This window comes from Thalassophryne amazonica, chromosome 6 (genome assembly GCF_902500255.1).
Source record: "Thalassophryne amazonica chromosome 6, fThaAma1.1, whole genome shotgun sequence".
NCBI classification, from domain to species: domain Eukaryota; kingdom Metazoa; phylum Chordata; class Actinopteri; order Batrachoidiformes; family Batrachoididae; genus Thalassophryne; species Thalassophryne amazonica.
Window position 1 is genome coordinate 660,407 of NC_047108.1, and position 24,315 is coordinate 684,721.

The 24,315-nt window shown below is 42.7% G+C and overlaps 1 protein-coding gene across 1 annotated transcript in view; it reads right to left on the reverse strand.

Moving 5' to 3' along the window:
• The window catches only part of LOC117513126 (1-phosphatidylinositol 4,5-bisphosphate phosphodiesterase eta-2-like), a 667,318-nt gene that overhangs the window by 284,576 nt on the left and 358,427 nt on the right, over positions 1-24,315 (reverse strand). Inside the window, exon 9 of the mRNA XM_034173461.1 lies at positions 9,474-9,581. Coding sequence (XP_034029352.1) covers positions 9,474-9,581 — 108 coding nt within the window. The remainder of the gene's footprint in view (positions 1-9,473; positions 9,582-24,315) is intronic.

Here is a 24,315-nt window from a genome sequence, read left to right on the forward strand (position 1 = left end):
AACAACACTTTAAATTTAACCCCCCCCCCCCCCCCCACACACACACACACACACACACACACACACACACACATGCTGAGTGAATGATTTGAAAAAGGATGGAGAACCACAGAGACGTGCTCCCTGCAGCCACAGGGGGCAGCATGATATCACAAACCAAACCACTCTGTGGGCAGAAAAATGCTCCCAGAGAGATTTTTGAGCTCAGGAAAGATGTGATCAAACTCATGTTCAAGAACAATGTGGTTTCAATTAAGGATGGTGGAAAAATGTGTTTCTTTTTCAGTGCACCAGAAACAGTGTGGTTCACAGTCTACAACATTATAACTATAGATACATTTAAAGGACAGAAATAAATGTTTATTCTAATCAGATTCAATGGACTTGAATATATGCTCTGGTTCTTGTCATCATTCCATCAGGAAGGCAGGTCACTGAGGGTCTCCAGCTCTTTCTGGGGCTGTTTGACTGATACAGAAATACAAATATCAACAAGAGCATTCACAGATTTCTGATGTCCACCAATGTCCACCGGTGTAACAGTTTATCTTCCCCCCTGGAGGGAGGGAAGATAAACTGTTACACCGGATGGAGTCTTCCATGCCCTAAAATCTATCCAGATGTGGTTGTTGATGCCGGCGAGGCGGGCGGCTGCCCAGGGCGCATTTTTCATGACACACAGGGGGCGGCACAAACACTTAAGAAAAAATAAATAATTATCTGTGGGAATTAGTGAACTGGTGCCCCCTCCCTGCAGCTGGAAGCACCCCTGCCTGCTGAGTCGCACAGAACAGAACCAGTGTAAAAGGTTCGACGGTTGTCTCCTGCGTTGTCCCTGGGACAGACGCTCTGCTCCGCTGTGACTCCGGATGGATCATCCTGCAGTGCTCCCGTTTCTCCGCTGTTCCGCTGCTGTCTGGTGGCAAAGTCCACTTAGGACACAGCACAGAACCAGAACTCTGCACCCAGAACAGGTGAACAGACAGAGTGTAAGAACAGGTTTGATCTTCACCAGAGGGGACAAACTGCCTGCTCGTGGAAAAAGGAGAGTCTGATTATTGAGCTGCGTTCACATTACGAGCTGAAGTGACTTGAATCTGACCTTGTTTTTTGTGTGTCTGCGTGATGCTGTGTACACTTTAACAAAAAAATTACAACATATATGTACTTAATCTAATTTTTTGTTAACCCTCACCACATAACCTGGTTGTTCAACACAATATACACAATTAACTGTTTTGTATTTTACAGTATGTGGTGTTTAATATTTAAACAACTGAGGTACATTGGGCCGGCTTACAGAACTAATTTACAGGTGAATATAGCAGAGTGTGAATGTGCCAAATCAAAATATTTGATGTGAGATTTGAGTTCCTTCCTGTTTTATGAGCCGTCTGAACATCTCAAGTTTAACTGATGTGGTTTTCTTGTTACCCTCCTTTGCATTTGTGCTCAGAGATCAGATTCAGTTCTGATTTCATTCTGCTTTCTGTGTCATTACTGGTCACATGACGGCTGTGAGATCAGATAATGGTCACTTATAAACAGGAAAAAAAAGATTCAGGAACAAATATCACAAAGGACTCAGAAATGGACGGACTGTCCTCAGAAACTGTAACCATGAAACCAGGACCAGAAGGAAAGTCAAAGTCAGCGCTGCAGAATCACTGACATCTACAACAGGCGTCTGTCTGCATCCGTCAGAAATGTCCAACAGAGGACGGAAATCTATGACTGATCCACACAGTCAAACAAGATGATCCTTCTGGTGCCACACCAGAGTCGATAAGTAAGAAAATGGTCAGACCACTTTAAACCTTTAAACATGCAGATGCACCTTAAAAGAGCTAATCATTCCTTCCTAAAAGACAGATTAATAAAGACATTTAACATGTGAGGGCGTGTTTATTCAAATTTACAATTCATGGCTGTTTTGTATCAGAGTCATATTGTATAGCCTGCAGTCTTTTGATGTCAATTTCAATTGCAATATCAGGGGCACTTCTAAAATATTTTAAATAACAATAAAATAAGAAAAAATGTTTTGTTTTTTGTTTTTTTTTTGGGGGGGGGGGGGGGGCTCACCCAGGGAGCAATTCAGTGTAGAACTGTATCCACTGTATCTATGTGCGGTGCAAATTTGGTGAGAATCTGTGAAATAGATTTGAAGTAATCCTTCAAAGCCTATATAAAAAGAATCTTGATCCAGAATCCAGATCCGGATACAAATCACATTACCTCCAAAATTTAATGGAGTCTTCCACGCCCTAATATCTATCTGTGTTGAAAATTACATCAAAATCTGTTAAGCAGTTTTGACGTAATCCTTCAAAGCGTATATAAAGTGAAATCTTGATCCAGAATCCGGATCCAGAAAACCTCCAAAATTTAATGGAGTCTTCCATGGTCTAATGTATCCATGGTGAAAATTTGGTCAGAATCCGTGAAGTAGTTTTGACATAATTCCTCAAAGCGTATGTAAAGTGAAATCATGATCCAGAATCTGGTGTAACAGTATAACTTCCTCCCTGGACAGCCCCCCCCCAACACTGACAGGCAACATTCCAACATTCCACTCTTGGAATGCTGCTCTGCTCTCTTCCACAGCATGTCTTTTTCCTGATTCTCTCCCCTCAGCCCCAACCAGTCCCAGCAGAAGACTGCCCCTCCCTGAGCCTGGTTCTGCTGGAGGTTTCTTCCTATTAAAAGTCAGTTTTTCCTTCCCACTGTCGCCAAGTGCTTGCTCATAGGGGGTCGTTTTGACCGTTGGAGTTTTTCTGTAATTATTGTATGGCTTTTGCCTTACAATATAAAGCGCCTTGGGGCAACTGTTGTTGTGATTTGGCGCTATATAAATAAAATTGATTTGATTTGATTTGGAATTAACTCAAAAATGAGTTTAGACTGAAAGAGCTAGTGCCACTTTTAAATCACTCTTGATGGCTCTTGAAACAATTTTTTCAATTTCAATTTATTTTCATTTATATAGCACCAAATCACAACAGAGTTGCCTCAAGGTGCTTCACACAAGTAAGGTTTAACCTTACTAACCCCCAGAGCAACAGTGGTAAGGAAAAACTCCCTCTGAGGAAGAAACCTCAAGCAGACCAGACTCAAAGGGGTGACCCTCTGCTTGGGCCATGATACAGACACAAATTACAAAATAATTCACAAAACAAACATACAGGAAATGCTGTTGGTGCACAGGACAGGAGGGTCTCCAGCACAAACACAACTCCCATCTCTGGATGGAGCTGCACGTCAAACAGAGAGAAAAAAACAGAATCAGGCATCAGAAAGACAAGAAATACAATATAATTTGTCAGCATTAAACAACAAGAAAAACGGATGAAATACTAGATGATCGCCGGCCACGAGCCCAAAGCTTCACTAAAAGACCCAGAATTTAGATAAAGTTGAGGCCGCGGCACGCGCCGTTTACTAATAAAATGAATTAAAAGAGTAAAAATCTTAGTAACATACTATACCAGTATGCTAGCCATACGAAAGAGAAAATAAGTGCGTCTTAAGTCTGGACTTGTAAATCTCCACAGAATCTGACTGTTTTATTGACGCAGGGAGATCATTCCACAGAACAGGGGCACGATAAGAGAAAGCTCTGTGACCCGCAGACTTCTTATTCACCCTAGAGACACATTGTAGTCCTGCATCCTGAGAACACAGAGCCTGGGCCGGTACATAAGGTTTAATTAGTGTTGTGAAAGTGTAGTGACACGGACCCACAACAGGGGGCGCAAATGAACGGTCAATAGATGAGCCAAAAAGTAACAATTTAATGTTGTGAAGGTGCACAACGAATACACAGACAATCTCAGAATATGATAACAGTCAATCCACAAAGGTGACGTGTGGGCAGGCTCGAGGATAGAAGACGTCTGTCCTGAGAAGAGCCGGAACCACACGATTTCCGCCGCCACCGAACCTGGTGAATACTGGAGCCGCCAAGTCCCGAATTCCCAGGTGATCACCGTCCCCGACTGTCGGATCTGGTACTGCTGGCGAAGAACAAAGACAGTCAAGTGTGGGTGTGTGTACACCCAGTAACAACAACGGTGGGAATGCCACCTCCACCTCTAACACACACTCGTGCAGCGTCTGTTTAACCACTTATCTGACGGACATAGGATGAAACAGTCGCGACCCACGCCGGTCCTCTGGTTGACAGCTGCAAAACAATAGCTCTTAGAAACAATTACTACAGGCAGAGAAAGTTACCTCCATTGAAGTACGATATCTCGGCAACGAGGTGGAGATGACGTCTGGTCTTTATGGAGTGAGATGCTGTAGAGTAGATGGGTGACAGCTGTCAAGAGATAATGAGTGACAGCTGTCACCCCCGGCTGTGTCCGTGGCGGCAGTGCCCTCTCGTGCCTGAAGCCCGCACTTCAGGTAGGGTGCCCACTGGTGGTGGGCCAGCAGTACCTCCTCTTCTGGCGGCCCACACAACAATTAGGTCTAATTAGGGAGGTGCCAGTCCGCGAAAAATTTTATAGACTAGTAGCAGAACCTTAAAAACTGATCTCACAGGGACAGGAAGCCAGTGAAGAGATGCCAAAATGGGTGTAATGTGGTCAAACTTTCTGCTTTGTGTAAAAAGTCTGGCTGCAGCATTTTGAACCAATTGGAGAGCCCTAATGCTACACTGCGGTAAACCAGAAAGTAGAACATTGCAGTAGTCCAATCTAGAAGAGATAAACACATGAATCAGGGTCTCAGTATCAGCCATAGACAGGATGGGACAAATCTTCGCTATATTTCACAGGTGGAAGAAAGCAGTCCTAGTAATATTTCTAATGTGGAGGTCAAAGGACAACGTAGGACCAAAAATTACCCCAAGGTTCCTCACTTTGTCAGTGTGATGTATGACATACGAGCCTAGGCTAAGCATCAACTGGTCAAATTGATGCCAATGTCTCCCTGGACCAAGAACCATCATTTCAGTCTTATCAGAGTTTAAAAGTAGGAAGTTTCTAGACATCCAACTTCTCAATGATACAAGGCAATCTTCTAAGGATTTTATGTGAATGAGATTACCAGCAGTTATCGGCACGTAAAACTGAGTGTCATCAGCATACCATAGTGAAAGGTAATCCCAAAACGCCGCAATATGTGCCCAAGGGGTGCTATATAAAGGGAGAAAAACAGGGGACCTAAGACAGACCCCTGTGGAACCCCAAATTTCATGTCACTAAGGTTAGAGGTAGTGTTACTGTACAAAACACAGTGAGAACAACTGGTCAAGTATGACGTCAGCCATGCAAGGGTACTCCCAGTAATCCCAAAATGATTCTCCATCTGATTGAGTAGAATATGATGATCCACTGTATCAAATGCAGCACTAAGATCTAACAGCACCAGAACCATCATGGTGTCTGAATCCACTGTAAGCAGAAGATCATTCACCACTTTAGTGAGAGCCGACTCTGTGGAATGATATTTTCTAAAAGCAGACTGCAGTGGCTCAAAGAGATTATTCTCAGTAAGATAGTCTACAAGCTGCCATGAAACCACTTTTTCCAGAATTTTAGAGCAAAATGATAGATTTGATATCGGCCGACAGGTTTTTCAATACACTAGGGTCAAGATTAGGTTTCTTAAGTAATGGTTTAATCACTGCAGATTTGAAACATTTAGGAACACATCCAGAAGTTAAAGAAAGATTAATCATTTCCAGCACAGTCGGCCCAAGAGTGGGCCACAGGTCCTTAAACAGTTTTGTTGGTATAAGATCAAATAAACAGGTTGTGCTAGAGTAATAGGTCCACTTTGTAGACAGTAATGCATGCTTATAGTCTAAGATAGCATCACGCCACACAAGGTGGAATACTTCTAATTTTGAACTATGCCATTTCTGTTCTAAACCTCTAGCCTTATGCTTGAGGTCATACAGGTAATAACTGAACCAAGGTGACTGTTTTGTGGGGGCGGCATGATTTTAACAAACCAAACAAACCTGTAGATGTTTACCTGGTTGTACGAGGTCTATTAGAAAAGTATCCGACCTTATTATTTTTTTCAAAAACCATATGGATTTGAATCACGTGTGATTGTGTCAGACAAGCTTGAACCCTCGTGCGCATGCGTGAGATTTTCCACGCCTGTTGTTTGCGTCATTCGCCTGTCAGCAGGCTTTGAGTGAGGAGTGGTCCAGCCGCCTCGTCAGATTTTCATTGTCAGGAAATGGTGGAATGATTTGGGCTTTTTTCCATCAGAATTGTTTCAGAAACTGTTAGAGACTGGCAGCTGGAAACCATTAGAAACATTTATCTGGCTTTCGGTGAAAATGTTACGGGCTTGGTAGAGAATAAGGAGTGTTACTGTCGCTTTAAGGATGGCCCCCAGCGGCTGTGGGGCGCGCCGCGCTCCGAAGCCGCCATCGACAGGCTGAATGACCATTTCATTTCTAAATGGATGGCTGTCTGGATCCGTGACCATCGTGTGCCATTTCTCTGGTTATCACAAGAGCTGGACATCAGCCATTTTCCGGCAGATTTCACTTTTAACGAGAGATTCTGTCATGGAAAGCCGAGCGGAGGCTTCACGCGTCACGACCGATTTGCTGATGGAGCGAGACAAAACCACCTCCATTTTGGTCTCACAGGACGGCTTTGAGATGGCGTTCAGACAGTGTCGGTGGTTTTTCCATCGAGTGATTATCCGAGAAATTGTGGATGTGCCTGGACATGCCAGAACATGTCCCGTGAGGCTTCATCACGGTGTTGCTGTGCACCATGCGGCACCGCCTCGACGCGAGGAATTCCTCCACACGTCTGTCTCAATGTGCCGAAAAAGTGCTGATGTCCACGTCTTTTCACAATTCCTGTGCTCGTCAGACGACGTCCCGGATAAAAGACAGCGTCCAGTTTGGAAATGAATGGCACATTCCACTGTTACAGGAGTTTTTGTCATGGAAAGAGGAGCAGAGGCTTCGCGCGGTGCCGCATGGCGCAAAGCAATGCCGTGATGAAGCCTCACGGGACATGTTCTGGCATGTCCAGGCACATCCACAATTTCTCGGATAATCACTCGATGGAAAAACCACCGACAGCTGTCTGAACTCCATCTCAAAGCCGTCCTGTGAGACCAAAACGGAGGTGGTTTTGTCTCGCTCCAGTAGCGAATCCATCGTGACGCGCGAAGCCTCCACTCGGCTTTCCATGGCAAAATCTCTTGTTAAAAGTGAAATGTGCCAGAAAATGGCTGATGTCCAGCTCTTGTGATAACCATAGAAATGGCACACGATGGTCACAGATCCAGACAGCCATCCATTTAGAAATGAAATGGTCGTTCAGCCTGTCTCTGGCAGCTTCGGAGCGCGGCGCACCCCACAGCCGCTGGGGGCCGTCCTTAAAGCGACAGTAACACTCCTTATTCTCTACCAAGCCCTTAACATTTTCACCGAAAGCCAGATAAATTTGTCTAATGGTTTCCAGCTGCCAGTCTCTAACAGTTTCCGAAAAAATTCTGATGGAAAAAAAGCCCAAATCATTCCGCCATTTCCTGGCAATGAAAATCTGACGAGGGGGCTGGACCACTCCTCACTCAAAGCCTGCTCACAGGCGAATGACGCAACCGACAGGTGTAGAAAAACTCACGCATGTGCACGAGGGTTCAAGCTTGTCTGACGCAATCACACGTGATTCAAATCCATATGGTTTTTGAAAAAAATAATAAGGTCGGATACTTTTCTAATAGACCTCGTATTATCTCATTCAGGTGTCTTTTTTCTATGTAAATGTAACTGTGTGTGTAACTCTGCCTCCCTCTTGGACAGGACAGTCTTGAAAAAGAGCTTCTTAATCTCAATCAGTTTTATCCTGGTTAAATAAATGTTAAAAAAAATCCTACAGGGCAGCACTGATTAACCCAAACCTTGATAACGCCCAATCAGGATAGAGCAACCTTTAAACTCTATATTTCATGGATGTTTGATGGTCCCAGATGAAGCAGTTTGATTGACGGTGAACAATATTGGTATGCTTTCTGTATGTATCTACAGCTATCTACAATAGTAACATTTCCTTTTCTGAAGTATCTTTAAATCCCCCTTCCAAATATACTCTACAATATATGGACCTGACTGACAACCTGAAATATGTGATGTGATGGAAAATACTCTAGTTTAGTTTTGCATAAAATATCCACAGTATAAGTATCGAACACACAGTAGTGTGTGTGCACGCACACAAACACAATAGTATGCAAAGAAACATATTTTTAAAGTCCCTTTCATACCGGGCCCACTTTGAGTTGCGTCGCGTGGTGCAACCTAGTGCCGAGACGATGTAGCTCAATGCCACAAGCACAGGGGACGCAAAGGACAAAACGAATCGGACGGCAAAAATTATACGTTTAATTTTTTCTGCGTCGAGCACAAGACACAGAAAGGAAGTGGTTTCAGCACAAGTCAGTGGAAAGCAACGGTACTCAACGTGACTGGAAGCCACACCCTCACAATACAACGTTACCTGACGCCAATTTATGATTCCTGCTGCGTTCCATTGTTCCTGCAGTATAAATCACGCAGGATTGTTTTCATACTGTGTACACAATGCAGTGAAACTACAAGCTCAAAAAGAGCACAGAAAAAAAAGCAGATTGCAGCCTGGCTGCTGCTACAGCTCCTCGCTCTTAAATTCAATCACAACTGTGTTTAAATGGCTTGTTCCAGCTTTTACCTCATGAAACACATTATTTGTATACTGATGAATTTTATTCCTCTCACTCAGACCATTAGCAGGTGTATTTCCAGAAAACGTTTCACTCGGCAATTCTCAGTATTTTTCGGCGTGTGACTTAGATTTTAGAATGATCACAAACATCTCAATGACAAACCTGCTCCATACAAAAACAAAACTTCTGAGCTTTTGTTTGAAAGTGATGGCTCGGATTTACAGGCAGGAGACGACACACTTCAGCTTCATGTGATTTTACCCCTTTTGTGTTTTGTTTTGTTTTTTTCAGTGGAACTGACAGCTTCTTTTTAAGTTTGAGAAAGTGTGAATTTGGAGCTGGAGTGTGTGTGTGCGTGTTGCTCAGCACGTGCTGTTTTAATTCGCTCCTCTCAGCTGCATGAATGATGTTTTTCCCCGGCAGCAGATGTCTTTCTTTTTAGATTTTATTGATAATGACACTTCCAATTAAGAAAGCTGAGCTCTGAAGATGCTCCCATCAGAAGGATGCAACAGCAGAACCAACACTGCCGGGTGACAGTCTGGGAAACGATCAAGGTGAAATCAACCATAGGAAAACAAGATCTAGTTTTGTTAAATAATCCCTTCCACTGTGAAAGCAGGAAACCATACTGGAGAGTACAACAGGAAAAAAACAAACAGAAATACCCAAAGAGACAGAACACAGAAGAAAAAGTCCACACACACTGCACTGTGAAATTACATCTCTCAGATGAAATTGAACACAAACATGTGTGAAAGGAAAAAAAGGGCACATACATCTCCATGAAGCAATTTGCAGTCATCTTCCATCTCATCAGCACTGTCTTCATCAGACACATCTCCTTCCTCTGCATCCTCATCGATGTTGGGAGGCAGTTTCTTACCCTAGTGGTGAAGAGAAGCAGACTCAGACATGTCATGCCTTCAGATACTACAAACAGAGATAAACTGTACGTAAATCCATCCATCCATCCATTTTCTTCCGCTTTATCCGGAGTCGGATCGCGGGGGCAGCAGCTCAAGCAAAGCCGCCCAGACCTCCCGATCCACACACACCTCCCCCAGCTCCTCCGGGGGAACCCCAAGGCGTTCCCAAACCAGCCGAGAGATGTAGTCGCTCCAGCATGTCCTGGGTCTTCCCCGGGGCTTCCTCCCAATGGGACGTGCCCAGAACACCTCTCCAGCGAGGTGTCCTGGGGACATCCGGAAAAGATGCCTGAGCCACCTCAACTGACTCCTTTCGATGTGGAGGAGCAGCGGCTCGACTCCGAGCTCCTCTCAAGTGACCGAGCTCCTCACCCTATCTCTAAGGGAGCGCCCAGCCACCCTGTGGAGGAAACTCATCTCGGCCGCTTGTACTCGCGATCTTGTTCTTTCTGTCATGAGCCAAATCCCAAATCTGTCTCTCTCTCTCTCTCTGCCTCTCTCTCTCTTTGCCTCTCTCTCTGCCTCTCTCTCTCTCTCTCTCTCTTTGCCTCTCTCTCTTTGCCTCCCTCTCTCTCTCTGCCTCTCTCTCTCTCTTTGCCTCTCTCTCTCTCTGCCTCTCTCTCTCTCTCTCTCTTTGCCTCCCTCTCTCTCTCTCTCTCTTTGCCTCTCTCTCTCTCTCTCTCTTTGCCTCTCTCTCTCTCTTTGCCTCTCTCTCTCTCTTTGCCTCTCTCTCTCTCTTTGCCTCCCCCTCTCTCTTTGCCTCTCTCTCTCTCTCTCTCTCTTTGCCTCTCTCTCTCTCTTTGCCTCCCCTCTCTCTTTGCCTCTCTCTCTCTCTTTCTCTCTTTGCCTCTCTCTTTCTCTCTTTGCCTCTCTCTCTCTCTCTTTTGCCTCTCTCTCTCTCTCTTTGCCTCTCTCTCTCTTTGCCTCTCTCTCTCTCTCTTTGCCTCTCTCTCTCTCTTTGCCTCCCTCTCTCTCTCTCTCTCTCTCTTTGCCTCCCTCTCTCTCTCTCTCTCTCTCTTTGCCTCCCTCTCTCTCTCTGCCTCTCTCTCTCTCTCCCTCTCTTTTTTTTGGTGTACATAAAAAAGTATTGAACTGATATGAAAAAATAACACCCAGGTAGAGAATATCAAATCAGTATTGCCATTATCCAATCAACATTGCTGTATATGCTATTAGTGGTAGAAGCAAATTAAAAAGTTAAAGGTGGTGTATGGGGATTTCGGGAAGGGGGGGTGGAGCCAGGTTACTTTTATGTTACCTTATTTGTTTATTTTTCTCATTACATGTTATTACTATATTTTGTTTTCTTGTACTAAGATTTCCCCTGATTTTTTTCAAAATATTTCAGAAAAGGATCCCAAATTAAGTGAAGTGTTTAGTTTCCTTCTTAGCTCAAACTTGATCCTTTGTAATTGAATATGTTTCATAACGTCCAATAGTAGATTGTAATAGGTTGGAGGATTCTTTTGTTTCCAGTTCAATAGAATTAGCCTTCTGGCCAACAAAGTTATAAATTTGATAAGTGTTTTGTGTTTATTCAAAAGACCAAGAGTGGGTGAGGGTACACCAAACAGCGCAAGTACAGGATCTAGACAAATTCGTATTTGACAGATTTCTGACAACATAGTAAATATTTTTATCCAATATGTGGATATATTTGGACATCCCAAAAGGTATGAGCAAGTGAAGCTTGATCTTGTCCACAACAATCACATGTTGCTTTTACACCAGGAAACAGTTTGGAAAGTCGTATCTTGGAGTAGTGTAACCTGTGTAGAATCTTGAATTGAATCAGGCCATGTCGGGCGCAGATTGAGGACGAGTGGACGTTGTCTTGAGCCTTGGTCCATTGAGAGCCAGTGATGGTAATTCCAATGTCTTGTTGCCACTTTTCCTTTAAATGGTCCGATGTGGGCATATTTTCAATATCAAACAACATGTTACATATTTTTGAAATTGAACCTTTTTTCAAAGGTTCTTTCGGGAATACTGTATTCAATTTGTACTCAGGAGGCTGATATGGGGAACACTGTTTTCACAAAACTACGAATTTGTAAGTATTTGAAAAAATCTGTTTCGGTATTTTATATTTTTCACAAAGTTGATTAAATGTGGCAAAGATATTTTGAATAAACAGATCTTGTATAGAATTTATACCAGCCTTAATCCACTGATTGAAGGAGACTCCTGACAGAGTTGGAGTAAATTCATGATTATGCATGATCGGAGCTAACAGTGAAATGTTTTCTGATTTGGTGGAGAATTTTTATTGAATGGGAAACTACAAGATTCTTAATTTTGGGGATGGTCGCTTTAACAGAAGCATAAAGAATTGCCTGTAAAGAAGATGGTCGAGTGCACATCTCCTCTCTTGACCCAATCAGCCTCCTCAACATTACACCACAGACATAATTCGTAAATTACAAGACCAATAATAAAATCTGAAGCTAGGAAGACCCATCCCCCCGAGCCCTTTAGGTCTTTGTAAAAATGATTTTTTAATACAGGGGGTGTTTTTGTTCCAAATGAATTGTGAGATTAAGTTATCTAGTTTAGAGAAGAATGCTTTGGTAATGAAATATGGTATACATTGAAACAGAAATAAAAGCTTTGGCAACACATTCATTTTTATAATGTTAATCCTCCCTGCCAGAGAGATTGGAAGGTTAGTCCACCTATCCAAGTTCTGTTTTGTTTGTTCAAACAGAGATAAATAATTGTGTTTAAAAAGACCAGAAAATTGTTGTGTCACTTGAATACCCAAATATTTAAATCTATCAGTGACTGTAAAGGGATATAAGTAAAGAGAGGGATCAGGTGGCCCAATTTTGGATCCTCCTGGGAAGAGAGTACTTTTGAGGAAATTTGTTTTATATCCTGAAATTGTGCCGAAAACCTTCAATATTGACATTATAATTGGCAGGGAGTCCTTTGCATTTGACACGTATAGCAGTAGGTCATCAGCGTAAAGTGATACCTTATGTTCAATTCCACCTCTAATGATACCCAAAAAATCTGTATTTGTTCTCAGGGGCTCAATAGCAAGGACAGCCCTGTCTAGTAGAACGACCTAAGGAGAAGTAACTTGAATATGTATTATTTGTTCTGACCGATGCTTTGGGATTAACATATAATAATTTAATCAAAGCAACAAATATGGGGCGAAATCCAAACCTTGACAGGGTTGAGAATAGGAAATCCCATTCGACCCTGTCAAAGGCTTTCTCTGCGTCCAGACAGAGCAACAACTCCTGACAGTTTTTTGTTCATTAGTTTAAATTCTATTCAATAACCTCCTTATATTAAAGAACAGATGTCGGTCTCTCATCAATCAATCAATCAATCAATTTTTTTTTATATAGCGCCAAATCACAACAAACAGTTGCCCCAAGGCGCTTTATGTTGTAAGGCAAGGCCATACAATAATTATGTAAAACCCCAACGGTCAAAACGACCCCCTGTGAGCAAGCACTTGGCGACAGTGGGAAGGAAAAACTCCCTTTTAACAGGAAGAAACCTCCAGCAGAACCAGGCTCAGGGAGGGGCAGTCTTCTGCTGGGACTGGTTGGGGCTGAGGGAGAGAACCAGGAAAAAGACATGCTGCGGAGGGGAGCAGAGATCGATCACTAATGATTAAATGCAGAGTGGTGCATACAGAGCAAAAAGAGAAAGAAACAGTGCATCATGGGAACCCCCCAGCAGTCTACGTCTATAGCAGCATAACTAAGGGATGGTTCAGGGTCACCCGATCCAGCCCTAACTGTTGTGTGGGCCGCTGAAGAGGAGGTACTGCTGGCTCACCACCACCGGATGGCGCCCTGCTTGGAGTGCGGGCTTCAAGCACAAGAGGGCGCCAGAACCACTGGGAGTGACAACCGTCAATCATCCTCAACACCAGCTGTCACTCATTCATCTCATCATCATCATCACCATAAAGGCCGGGCGGCGACTCCACCTCCTCGCCGAGAAATCTCCTACGATTCAAGGTAAACCTCTTGCTGTAATTATTGCGAATAATAATCTGATCTGTTTTGCAGCTGTTTTTCCTGGTGATATTCCTTATCTGGAATTTTTGGTGTTTGGGTGTGACTGCGACGACTTCGCCTCACATCCCAAAACCAATAAGTGGTAAACCGGAGCTGCACGTGTGTATGATTGGAGGTGGAGGTTCTCCCTCCAAGAAGAATCATTAATCAAGGTTGCTGGGTGTGAGGATTCACACTCACCACCTTCTGTTTCTGTCTGCCAGCAGTACCAGGGCCGACAACGGAGGACAGAGACCACCTGGGGACTCAGGGCTTGGCGGCTTCGGTGTTCTTCAGGCCGTTGGTGGTAGAAGCGGTGTGGGTCCCGGCTCTTCGTTCATCCGAGGTCTCCTATCTTCGAGCCTGCCCGCAGTCCTCTTGTGTATGATTGGCAGTACCCTTGTTTATATTACGTTGTGTTCTTGTGCAACATTAAATTGTTACTCCTTCCCTTATCCATTGTCCGTTCATTAGCGCCCCCTGTTGTGGGTCCGTGTTACGACACCTTCCCAACACTAACTATAAGCTTTAGCAAAAAGGAAAGTTTTAAGCCTAATCTTAAAAGTAGAGAGGGTGTCTGTCTCCCTGATCTGAATTGGGAGCTGGTTCCACAGGAGAGGAGCCTGAAAGCTGAAGGCTCTGCCTCCCATTCTACTCTTACAAACCCTAGGAACTACAAGTAAGCCTGCAGTCTGAGAGCGAAGCGCTCTATTGGGGTGATATGGTACTACGAGGTCCCTAAGATAAGATGGGACCTGATTATTCAAAACCTTATAAGTAAGAAGAAGAATTTTAAATTCTATTCTAGAATTAACAGGAAGCCAATGAAGAGAGGCCAATATGGGTGAGATATGCTCTCTCCTTCTAGTCCCCGTCAGTACTCTAGCTGCAGCATTTTGAATTAACTGAAGGCTTTTTAGGGAACTTTTAGGACAACCTGATAATAATGAATTACAATAGTCCAGCCTAGAGGAAATAAATGCATGAATTAGTTTTTCAGCATCACTCTGAGACAAGACCTTTCTGATTTTAGAGATATTGCGTAAATGCAAAAAAGCAGTCCTACATATTTGTTTAATATGCGCTTTGAATAACATATCCTGATCAAAAATGACTCCAAGATTTCTCACAGTATTACTAGAGGTCAGGGTAATGCAATCCAGAGTAAGGATCTGGTTAGACACCATGTTTCTAAGATTTGTGGGGCCAAGTACAATAACTTCAGTTTTATCTGAGTTTAAAAGCAGGAAATTAGAGGTCATCCATGTCTTTGTCTGTAAGACAATCCTGCAGTTTAGCTAATTGGTGTGTGTCCTCTGGCTTCATGGATAGATAAAGCTGGGTATCATCTGCGTAACAATGAAAATTTAAGCAATACCGTCTAATACTACTACCTAAGGGAAGCATGTATAAAGTGAATAAAATTGGTCCTAGCACAGAACCTTGTGGAACTCCATAATTAACCCTAGTCTGTGAAGAAGATTCCCCATGTACATGAACAAATTGTAATCTATTAGACAAATATGATTCAAACCACCGCAGCGCAGTGCCTTTAATACCTATGGCATGCTCTAATCTCTGTAATAAAATTTTATGGTCAACAGTATCAAAAGCAGCACTGAGGTCTAACAGAACAAGCACAGAGATGAGTCCACTGTCCGAGGCCATAAGAAGATCATTTGTAACCTTCACTAATGCTGTTTCTGTACTATGATGAATTCTAAAACCTGACTGAAACTCTTCAAATAGACCATTCCTCTGCAGATGATCAGTTAGCTGTTTTACAACTACCCTTTCAAGAATTTTTGAGAGAAAAGGAAGGTTGGAGATTGGCCTATAATTAGCTAAGATAGGTGGGTCAAGTGATGGCTTTTTAAGTAATGGTTTAATTACTGCCACCTTAAAAGCCTGTGGTACATAGCCAACTAACAAAGATAGCTTGATCATATTTAAGATCGAAGCATTAAATAATGGTAGGGCTTCCTTGAGCAGCCTGGTAGGAATGGGGTCTAATAAACATGTTTATGGTTTGGATGAAGTAACTAATGAAAATAACTCAGACAGAACAATCGGAGAGAAAGAGTCTAACCAAATACCGGCATCACTGAAAGCAGCCAAAGATAACGATACGTCTTTGGGATGGTTATAAGTAATTTTTTCTCTAATAGTTAAAATTTTGTTAGCAAAGAAAGTCATGAAGTCATTACTAGTTAAAGTTAATGGAATACTCAGCTCAATAGAGCTCTGACTCTGTCAGCCTGGCTACAGTGCTGAAAAGAAACCTGGGGTTGTTCTTATTTTCTTCAATTAGTGATGAGTAGAAAGATGTCCTAGCTTTACGGAGGGCTTTTTTATAGAGCAACAGACTCTTTTTCCAGGCTAAGTGAAGATCTTCTAAATTAGTGAGACGCCATTTCCTCTCCAACTTACGGGTTATCTGCTTTAAGCTACGAGTTTGTGAGTTATACCACGGAGTCAGGCACTTCTGATTTAAAGCTCTCTTTTTCAGAGGAGCTACAGCATCCAAAGTTGTCTTCAATGAGGATGTAAAACTATTGACGAGATACTCTATCTCACTTACAGAGTTTAGGTAGCTGCTCTGCACTGTGTTGGTATATGGCATTAGAGAACATAAAGAAGGAATCATATCCTTAAACCTAGTTACAGCGCTTTCTGAAAGACTTCTAGTGTAATGAAACTTATTCCCCACTGCTGGGTAGTCCATCAGAGTAAATGTAAATGTTATTAAGAAATGATCAGACAGCAGGGAGTTTTCAGGGAATACTGTTAAGTCTTTTATTTCCATACCATAAGTCAGAACAAGATCTAAGATATGATTAAAGTGGTGGGTGGACTCATTTACTTTTTGAGCAAAGCCAATAGAGTCTAATAATAGATTAAATGCAGTGTTGAGGCTGTCATTCTCAGCATCTGTGTGGATGTTAAAATCGCCCACTATAATTATCTTATCTGAGCTAAGCACTAAGTCAGACAAAAGGTCTGAAAATTCACAGAGAAACTCACAGTAACGACCAGGTGGACGATAGATAATAACAAATAAAACTGGTTTTTGGGACTTCCAATTTGGATGGACAAGACTAAGAGTCAAGCTTTCAAATGAATTAAAGCTCTGCCTGGGTTTTTGATTAATTAATAAGCTGGAATGGAAGATTGCTGCTAATCCTCCGCCTCGGCCCGTGCTACGAGCATTTTGACAGTTAGTGTGACTCGGGGGTGTTGACTCATTTAAACTAACATATTCATCCTGCTGTAACCAGGTTTCTGTAAGGCAGAATAAATCAATATGTTGATCAATTATTATATCATTTACCAACAGGGACTTAGAAGAGAGAGACCTAATGTTTAATAGACCACATTTAACTGTTTTAGTCTGTGGTGCAGTTGAAGGTGCTATATTATTTTTTCTTTTTGAATTTTTATGCTTAAATAGATTTTTGCTGGTTATTGGTAGTCTGGGAGCAGGCACCATCTCTACGGGGATGGGGTAATGAAGGGATGGCAGGGGGAGAGAAGCTGCAGAGAGGTGTGTAAGACTACAACTCTGCTTCCTGGTCCCAACCCTGGATAGTCACGGTTTGGAGGATTTAAGAAAATTGGCCAGATTTCTAGAAATGAGAGCTGCTCCATCCAAAGTGGGATGGATGCCGTCTCTCCTAACAAGACCAGGTTTTCCCCAGAAGCTTTGCCAATTATCTATGAAGCCCACCTCATTTTTTGGACACCACTCAGACAGCCGGCAATTCAGGGAGAACATGCGGCTAAACATGTCACTCCCGGTCTGATTGGGGAGGGGCCCAGAGAAAACTACAGAGTCCGACATTGTTTTTGCAAAGTTACACACCGATTTAATGTTAATTTTAGTGACCTCCGATTGGCGTAACCGGGTGTCATTACTGCCGACGTGAATTACAATCTTACCAAATTTACGCTTAGCCTTAGCCAGCAGTTTCAAATTTCCTTCAATGTCGCCTGCTGTGGCCCCCGGAAGACAATTGACTATGGTTGCTGGTGTCGCTAACTTCACATTTCTCAAAACAGAGTCGCCAATAACCAGAGTTTGATCCTCGGCGGGTGTGTCGCCGAGTGGGGAAAAACGGTTAGAAATGTGAATGGGTTGGCGGTGTACACGGCGCTTCTGTTTAGAACTACGCTTCCTCCTCACAGTCACCCAGTCAGCCTGCTTTCCCGGCTGCTCGGGATCTGCCAGGGGGTAACTAACGGCGGCTAAGCTACCTTGGTCCGCACCGACTACAGGGGCCTGGCTAGCTGTAGAATTTACCACGGTGCGGAGCCGAGTCTCCAATTCGCCCAGCCTGGCCTCCAAAGCTACGAATAAGCTACACTTATTACAAGTACCATTACTGCTAAAGGAGGCCGAGGAATAACTAAACATTTCACACCCAGAGCAGAAAAGTGCGGGAGAGACAGGAGAAGCCGCCATGCTAAATCGGCTAAGAGCTAGTAGCTGCGCTAAGCTAGCGGATTCCTAAAAACACGCAAAGTGAATAATGTGTAAATAATTTAGAGGTGATTCAGCAGAAGGAGTGCTTTAGTTAAGGCATGTAAAGATTACACTGGGAAACAAATCGTAATCTAGATAACTAGATCAATCTAACTGCGCAGATTAAACAGCTAACAGATACAGAAAAACACAGCTGTGCTCCGGAACAGGAAGTGATACAATACCGCAGTGAGAGCCAACCACCAGTAGAGGCCAGTAGAGAACGAGAGAAGCCCTCTCATGAAGCCAGTTTGATCTAAAGACACCACTATGGGAAGTATATCTTCTAGGCGTATTGCCAATATTTTTGCTAATATCTTATAATCAACGTTTAATAAGCTTATGGGTCTATATGAGCCAGGTTCTAAAGGATCCTTACCAGGCTTGTGTATTAGAGAAATACTGGCTTCGTAGAATGACGGAGGTAGTGAACCTCTCTCTAGTGCTTCATGAAAGACCGCCAATAATACCAGAGCTATTTTATCTATAAAGGATTTGTAGAACTCCACTGTATAACCGTCTGGGCCAGGGGACTTTGAATTCTGCATTTTAGGTATTGCCTGTTTTATCTCTTCCAGTGTTATAGGTTTTTCCAAAATGGCTTTATGGTCCGATTTAATCTGTGGGATATTCAAATCTTTAAAAAAAATTATCAATTAATTCAGAGTCACCTTTTGATTCAGACTTATAAAGTGTAGAGTAAAATTGTTTAAACACCTCATTTATCTCCTTAGGATCTGTTACAACTTGTCCCAGTCCAGTCCTAATTTCAGAGATTGACCTTGATGCCTCTTGTGCCTTTATTTGGGATGCTAGGAGTCGGCCAACTTTTTCTCCATGTTCATAATAATTGTGCCTCAATTGTGTAAGCAATTTAGTTGTTTCTGAGCTGTACAGTAGATTAAGTTCAGTTTGGAGACATTGCCTTTTATTAAATAAGTCAGGTGAAGGAGAAGTTACATACAATTTGTCTATTTTACCAATTTTGTCTATGATAGTAGTTTGTTTCTCTCGCTTTTCCTTATTAATGAAACTACACCACGATATAAGATGGCCGCATAAATAAGCTTTTTGAGTCTCCCATAATATACCTCAGATACTGCAGGTGTGTCGTTGAAAGTGGAACAGATCTAACTGCTTTTGAATCTCATTCTTACCGGTCTGGTCAGACAGTACTAAATTATTAAATCTCCATATTTTTCTTGTAGACTGTCCAATTACAATTTGTAGGACTACGGGGCTGTGATCTGATAGGACAATAGTTTTGTATTCACAACTATTGTTTGGAAAGTGTAGTGACACGGACCCACAACAGGGGGTGTAAATGAACGGACAATGGAAGGAGTCAAATTATAACACTTTACTGGTGTGAATGTCACAACCAAACACAGCAGAATCAGAATGTGCAACAGTCAATTAATAAAAGGTGTCGTGTTGGCAGGCTCGACGATAGGAGATGCCCGTCTGGAAATGACCCGGAACCACACGATTTCCACCGCCACCTGAACCCGAGGAATACTGGAGCCGCCAAGTCCCGGAGTCCCCAGGTGGCCACCTTCCCGGCGTGTCGGATCTGGTACTGCTGGCAGAAAGCAAAAGACAGTCAAAGGGTGGGTAACAATGGTGGGAATGCCACCTCCACCTCTCACTCAGCGCGTTGCAGCGGTCTCAGCTGAAAAGGAGCGCCGTCTTGCACAGCCTCCTCAAAAATGACCGGTTCTCCTGCAAACACTCACAATAATAGATTTATTGATCTCACAAAAGGGGCTGAGAGTATTACCTCCAGATGAAGATGATATCTCGGCAGTTTGGTGGAGGTGTCTTCCTGCTTTTATACCAGATGTGTTGATTAGTGACAGCTGTCACGGATGATGGGTGACAGCTGTCACCACGGCTTGTTCCTGAGGCGGCAGCGCCCTCTCGTGCCTGAAGCCCGCACTTCAGGCAGGGCGCCTTCTGGTGGTGGGCCAGCAGTACCTCCTCTTCTGGCAGCCCACACAACAACTATGAACTTTTGGTAATAGGCCTTGATCAATCAAAAGGTAATCGATCCTAGAATAAGTATGGTGGACTGGTGAGAAGTATGAATATTCACGTCTATTAGGGAATAAAGCTCTCCAAGGGTCTACTATCTTATAAGTGCTCATGAAGGAGAGGACAGCTTTTGCAGATTTTGAATGGGGCACTGCTCTCTGTGATGATCTATCTTGCGATTGAAGGACTAAATTAAAGTCCCCAGCAATAATGAGTTTGTGTGTGGTCATATTAGGTATTGCTGAAAGGAACGATGACATAAATTGAAAATCATCAGTATTAGGGGCATATATACTGATTAGAGAGATTAGATCATTATATAGTTTCCCTGTCACAATGATATATCTGCCTTTAGTGTCTGGTATTATTTTATCCACAATAAATGGCAGTGACTTTTTAATAATTATAGCAGCACCTCTACTTTTGACATTGAAATAAGAGTGATATATTTGTCCTACCCATCTTCTATGCAATTTGTTGTGGTCTCTGTCTTTGAGGTTTGTCTCCTGAAGGAATCCAATATCTGTGCCTAATTTTTCGAGGTAGAAAGAATATTGCCCCGTTTCACTGTCCCATTTAAACCCTTACAGTTCCAGGATATGATATTAATCCTGTTAGTGCACAAACTTGTCATTATTAATACTATTTTTAAAAAAAATTATGTAAACTGGCTCCACCAAGGGGGAAGGAGGGAGTGGGGAGGGGTAACACAAACCTAACACACAAAAACAGAACAAAAACACCCAACAAAACCCTCCCTGTCTTTTCACGAACCTAAGACACATTGCTCGCATTTTGTGCAAACAAAGTGCCTCCTGACTTGAGAGGAAACTAACTCCTTGACCTCCTGCCAAACTCCGCTAATAAAGAAATTATGTTTGACTTTGTAGAACAGGTTATGGCTTTTTTATTATTATTAATAATAATGATAATAATAATTGTTCTATTATCATAACTATTATCATTCCTTTCAATATTACTACAAATATTAGGTTATATTACTACAGTAAAAAAAAAAAAAAAAAATAAAACAAAATTGGCTCATTAACAGTGTTCATACCAGTTGGTTATACAACCCTGGCAAAAATTATGGAATCACCGGCCTCTGAGGATGTTCATTCAGTTGTTTAATTTTGTAGAAAAAAGCAGATCACAGACATGACACAAAACTAAAGTCATTTCAAATGGCAACTTTCTGGCTTTAAGAAACACTATAAGAAATCAAGAAAAAAAGATTGTGGCAGTCAGTAACGGTTACTTTTTTAGACCAAGCAGAGGAAAAAAAAATGGAATCACTCAATTCTGAGGAATAAATTATGGAATCACCCTGTAAATTTTCATCCCCCAAATTAACACCTGCATCAAATCAGATCTGCTCGTTAGTCTGCATCTAAAAAGGAGTGATCACACCTTGGAGAGCTGTTGCACCAAGTGGACTGACATGAATCATGGCTCCAACACGAGATATGTTAATTGAAACAAAGGAGAGGATTATCAAACTCTTAAAAGAGAGTAAATCATCATGCAATGTTGCAAAAGATGTTGGTTGTTCACAGTCAGCTGTGTCTAAACTCTGGACCAAATACATGGGAAGGTTGTTAAAGGCAAACATACTGGTAGACCAAGGAAGACATCAAAGCGTCAAGACAGAAAACTTAAAGCAATATGTCTCAAAAATCGAAAAATGTACAACAAAACAAATGAGGAACGAATGGGAGGAAACTGGAGTCAACGTCTGTGACCGAACTATAAGAAACCGCCTAAAGGAAATGGGATTTACATACAGAAAAGCTAAACGAAAGCCATCATTAACACCTAAACAGAAAAAAACAAGGTTACAATGGGCTAAGGAAAAGCAATCGTGGACTGTGGATGACTGGATGAAAGTCATATTCAGTGATGAATCTCGAATCTGCATTGGGCAAGGTGATGATGCTGGAACTTTTGTTTGGTGCCGTTCCAATGAGATTTATAAAGATGACTGCCTGAAGAGAACATGTAAATTTCCACAGTCATTGATGATATGGGGCTGCATGTCAGGTAAAGGCACTGGGGAGATGGCTGTCATTACATCATCAATAAATGCACAAGTTTACGTTGATATTTTGGACAATTGAAAGGATGTTTGGGGATGATGAAATCATTTTTCATGATGATAATGCATCTTACCATGAAGCAAAAACTGCAAAAACATTCCTTGCAAAAAGACACATAGGGTCAATGTCAACGAGTAGATCTGATTTGATGCAGGTGTTAATTTGGGGGATGAAAATTTACAGGGTGATTCCATAATTTATTCCTCAGAATTGAGTGAGTCCATATTTTTTTCCTCTGCTTGGTCTAAAAAAGTAACTGTTACTGACTGCCACAATCTTTTTTTCTTGATTTCTTATAGTGTTTCTTAAAGCCAGAAAGTTGCCATTTGAAATGACTTTAGTTTTGTGTCATGTCTGTGATCTGCTTTTTTTCTACAAAATTAAACAACTCAATGAACATCCTCTGAGGCCGGTGATTCCATAATTTTTGCCAGGGGTTGTAAATAAAAGCAAGGAGTACCTTGGCTTCATCAAAGCAGAATGAGAAAATAAAGTGTCGAGCCTTATCAATGCGTGTAAACAGTGTATCACTCAACTCCTTCCGTGTAACGATGTTCTTCGTCTTACTGTGTTTTCAGATCACTGCTTATTGCTGGTGTGATGTTGCGAACAAACTTCTCCGCCTCCTGTGGTTCGGTAAACACATGCCTGGATCCCTTCACAGTTATCACCAACTTTGCGGGATAGAACAGGCTGTATGGAATTCCTACCACACATAGTTTTGCCTTCACTTGGTTGAATCATGCTCGGAGTCGGCCCACCTCCGGGGTGATATCGGGAAAAATGTGCACCATGTTACCATTGTATGAAAGCTTGCCTTTCTCCCTGGATAGCTTTAAAATCTTTTCTTTCTCCACGTAGTAATGCATACGGGCCAGCATCGCGTGGGGGCGGTCACCCTGTCTGTGCACTTGGGAGCCGATCCGGTGTGCTCGATCTATTACCGGGGGAGTGCTGAAGTTGTCGGCTCCAAGTACTTGTTGTAGAAAATGTGCCATAAAGCGTGTAGGGTTGTCTCGCTCAATTCCTTCAGCCAGCCAAATAATGCGGAGGTTGCATCTACGACTCTGGTTTTCAATTTGCACGCACTTTTCCCAAGTATTTTTGTGTTCTTTAGACAGCGTTTCAGCGTTTTCAAGAGCCTTCTCCAATACGACCACTCTGTCACTGTAATCATTAAGTGCCTTCTCCATTTCTAGCTGAGTGTTAATGGTCTTTGAGTGCGCATCACCCATATAAGTGCAGCAGTGTCGGCTATGGATTCTTGACGGAGAAGGGCTATTTCCTCTTGAAGCTCCATTTTCATTTTGTTCACTTGTGCATTCATATCAGACGATATTCCCTCTCGGAGGCTTCTCAGCTCTTCTTGTAAAGTTCGTACTGTTAGGGCAGCGCTGTCCTCCTGCTCTCCGGTTAACTGTTTAACTCCATGCTGCTAGCTTCTAATGTCGTGTTGGGCTTAGCATTAGCCGAGGTGCTAGCCGGAGGAGTCGGAGTTGGTTGTATGGTCTTCTGAATGTATTTACAAGTTTCTTTTTTGGTTGTCATATCAAATTTTGAAATATAAAACCACGGGGCTATGAATTAGGCTTTGTCTGCTCTTACAAAGTGTTTTTATCGTTATTCTCAAGCGGAGCTGCCGCAGCGTGATGTTCAGTCTATTAGGCGGAAGCGGAACTCCTGTCTCTCCCTCTCACTCTCTCTCTCCCTCTCTTTCTCCCTCTCTTTGCCTCTCTCTCTCTCCCACTCTCTCTCTCCCTGTCTCTCTCTCTCCCAATCTCTCTCACTACCACTCTCTCTCTCCCCCTCTCTCTCACTCTGTCTCTCTCTCTCTCATTCCCACTCTCTCTCTCTCTCCCTCCCCCTCTCTCACTCTGTCTCTCTCTCTCTCTCTCTCCCTGTCTCTCTGTCTCTCTCTCTGTCCCTCTCTCTCTCTGTCTCTCTCTCTCTTTCTCTGTCTCTCTCTGTCTCTCTCTCTCTTTCTCTGTCTCTCTCTCTCTCTCTCCTCTCTCTGG